The sequence below is a fragment of the Egretta garzetta genome, unplaced genomic scaffold, assembly GCF_000687185.1.
Source record: "Egretta garzetta isolate BGI_Z169 unplaced genomic scaffold, ASM68718v1 scaffold523, whole genome shotgun sequence".
Taxonomy (NCBI): domain Eukaryota; kingdom Metazoa; phylum Chordata; class Aves; order Pelecaniformes; family Ardeidae; genus Egretta; species Egretta garzetta.
The window spans coordinates 56,089-58,406 of record NW_009259177.1 but is presented as its reverse complement, the minus strand read 5'-3'; the positions used below and the strand labels follow the sequence as shown (position 1 = coordinate 58,406).

Sequence of the window (2,318 nt, the reverse complement as noted above, 5' to 3'; positions counted from 1 at the left end):
TGGGTGGGCGAAGAACATCTGCCCCAGCAGTAGGCGCAGGCTGGTACTTTATTCTGAGGTTGAGCTTTTTAGGTGGCAAACAAAATCTGATGTCCTGTGTGCCCTCACCAGCCCTCCAGGTCTTCATGCAGGAGCTTCAGGGGTACTTGTTGACTGTCGTTGAGATGGAAGGGGTGCTTTGGTTTTGTTCTGTTGCTTTTTACCTGAAATACGTGGGGAGGTGGCACGCGGGTGCTAGAGAACATGTGGAAGACAGCAAGCAGAAGGAAGCTGGGAGGGCTGTACCAATGAGTCTCACCAAATTGCTTGTTAAACTATATTAAAAAAAAAAAGCAGTAACCGAGTGGAAAGTAAGAACTTTTGGGTTATGTCGTGAATTGTTAGGCAGTTATTAGTTTAATTATTAAACTGAATTGTTTTCATGCTACTTTTACTCGTATTGAGTAATAACTTGCTTTAGGACTGGATTATCTGAGATGGTTATGTAGGTGTGAACTGAGGTGATGGCACCAGGTTTGCCACTTACTGCTCCTTCCGAAAGAAAAGAGCTGAACAGGTCTGCATACCTATCATGTAAGCACTTGCTGCTGGCCTGTCTCTGCTCACGGACTGAGAATGAAATCTGCTTAAAACTATTACCTCGAGGACTTCTATAGGTTTTGTAGAAAAAAAAATGACTGTGGTAGAGCTAGGACATGTTTCTGCTATTCTTGTCAGTTGTTCCAGAAGCCATGTTTGCCAGAAGCTCTTATATTAAGTCCCAATGCATGTATTCTTTTTTTTTTAAGACATTGTGGGATGGAAATTTGCGTGGTGGGTGGTCACAATTTTTTTTTCTAATTTTTTCATATCCTGTGGTTTTAGAGCGGTCTTAATAATCTGTGTTGAAATTGTATGCATGTGTAAGTTGGTAAAAATTAGTACTGGGGATAACAGTACTGTAGAACCTCTTCCTTACACACATACCCTGTAGCTTCACAGTAATTTTTTTGCTTAGAGGTGTCAGAGAACTTTTTTTATCCAATTTCCATTGTATAGGTCTTTGGTACAACTGGATTCTCAAATTACTGTGCTTTATAGGTTTAGCATGTATGTTTCTAGGAAGAGATATTGCTGTGCGATGCTATTTTTTTCTGCTCATACCATCTGTTCAGGCTGTCTTTTTCTCCTCCTTTTCCTAGAGTGTAAAAATCCCTTACTGTTTATTGATAAATCTGTATTTCTTCTTCTCCAGAGATATCAGCATGAATAACATCACAAGGCTACCAGAGGATGCGTTCAAGAACTTTCTTTTTCTTGGAAGATCTGTAAGTACTTCACAAACCTTAAAGTTTTGCTACAATGTCAGATGGCTGGGTAAAGTGGAAGGTGGGGGGGGGGAAGAAATAGTGTTAAGTTGAGCTGTGAACAGAGAAAACAATTATGCTTTAACAGAAAGAACCCTGTATGTGTTTGGAAACCAGAACAGTAAATGCTACTTACAAGGGACTTTTTATGGTAATTATTTTAATCATGGCTAGAGTGATGACGCATGCTAATTGCAGTGTTATCCAAAGATAACACAAGAGGTGTGTAATTACCATTGTTTCCGAAGGAGCTGCAGTATAGCTGTTGCATAAGTTCCATAAAATATATGTTGTTTCATTTACTGAGCAGCTTGCTCCCCTTGTCCCTGCAGGCTGCAGATGCAGTGCTCACAAGCCCATCCTGACCTGCATCAGAAATTCAGGTTCTGTGGTACAGGACTTCTTGTTCTTAGTTTCTCTGGCAGAAATTTATCTCTCCAATTCCCATGTTCCTCTTATCCCACTCTCTTTTTTAGCTTGCTTTTTTTTTAGGTTTTACGTAGGTCATACTTGGACTTCTGAGTCCTCGAGCTGTGCTGAGACTCATGCGTCCAGTGTTGCTGAACTGAAGTCTAAACTGAGAGATGCCTTTGCAAAGTTGAAGCCCCCTTTCACAGTGTAGTCCTGGATTAGGTTGGGTTTCAGAGTCAAACAGGGAGAAGGCTTTGCATTTCAGTAACTACTTTAGTAAGTACTATTATGTGACAAGTGACTTCTGTATGCCTTAGTTTCCTTATCTATGCAGAGAGGGTAATGCTTCAACCTTTGCCAGAGAGCGTTGAGGACTTCGGGTAATAAGCAATAGATAAGACAATACCACTGCAATTTCCTTTGCTTCTCTTGCATTTTCAGTGTCAAAGTAGCACTTCTCGTATCAAAGAGCATTTAAAATACAAAGTAAGGCTGTCCTCATTTGTGACTTTGGCTAGACTTAGAACTATGAATGCTATGTTGAGGGATTTTTCAATAAAT

The 2,318-nt window shown here is 40.3% G+C and overlaps 1 protein-coding gene across 2 annotated transcripts in view; it reads left to right on the top strand.

Annotated features, from left to right (window-relative positions):
* Positions 1–1,240: 1,240 nt before the first annotated feature.
* Positions 1,241–2,318, top strand: part of LGR4 (leucine rich repeat containing G protein-coupled receptor 4) — a 44,656-nt gene continuing 43,578 nt past the window's right edge. For both annotated transcript variants that reach the window (XM_035891192.1, XM_035891191.1), the window contains exon 1: positions 1,241–1,307. In XM_035891192.1, coding sequence (XP_035747085.1) covers positions 1,273–1,307 — 35 coding nt within the window. In that variant the 5' untranslated portion in view covers positions 1,241–1,272. The remainder of the gene's footprint in view (positions 1,308–2,318) is intronic.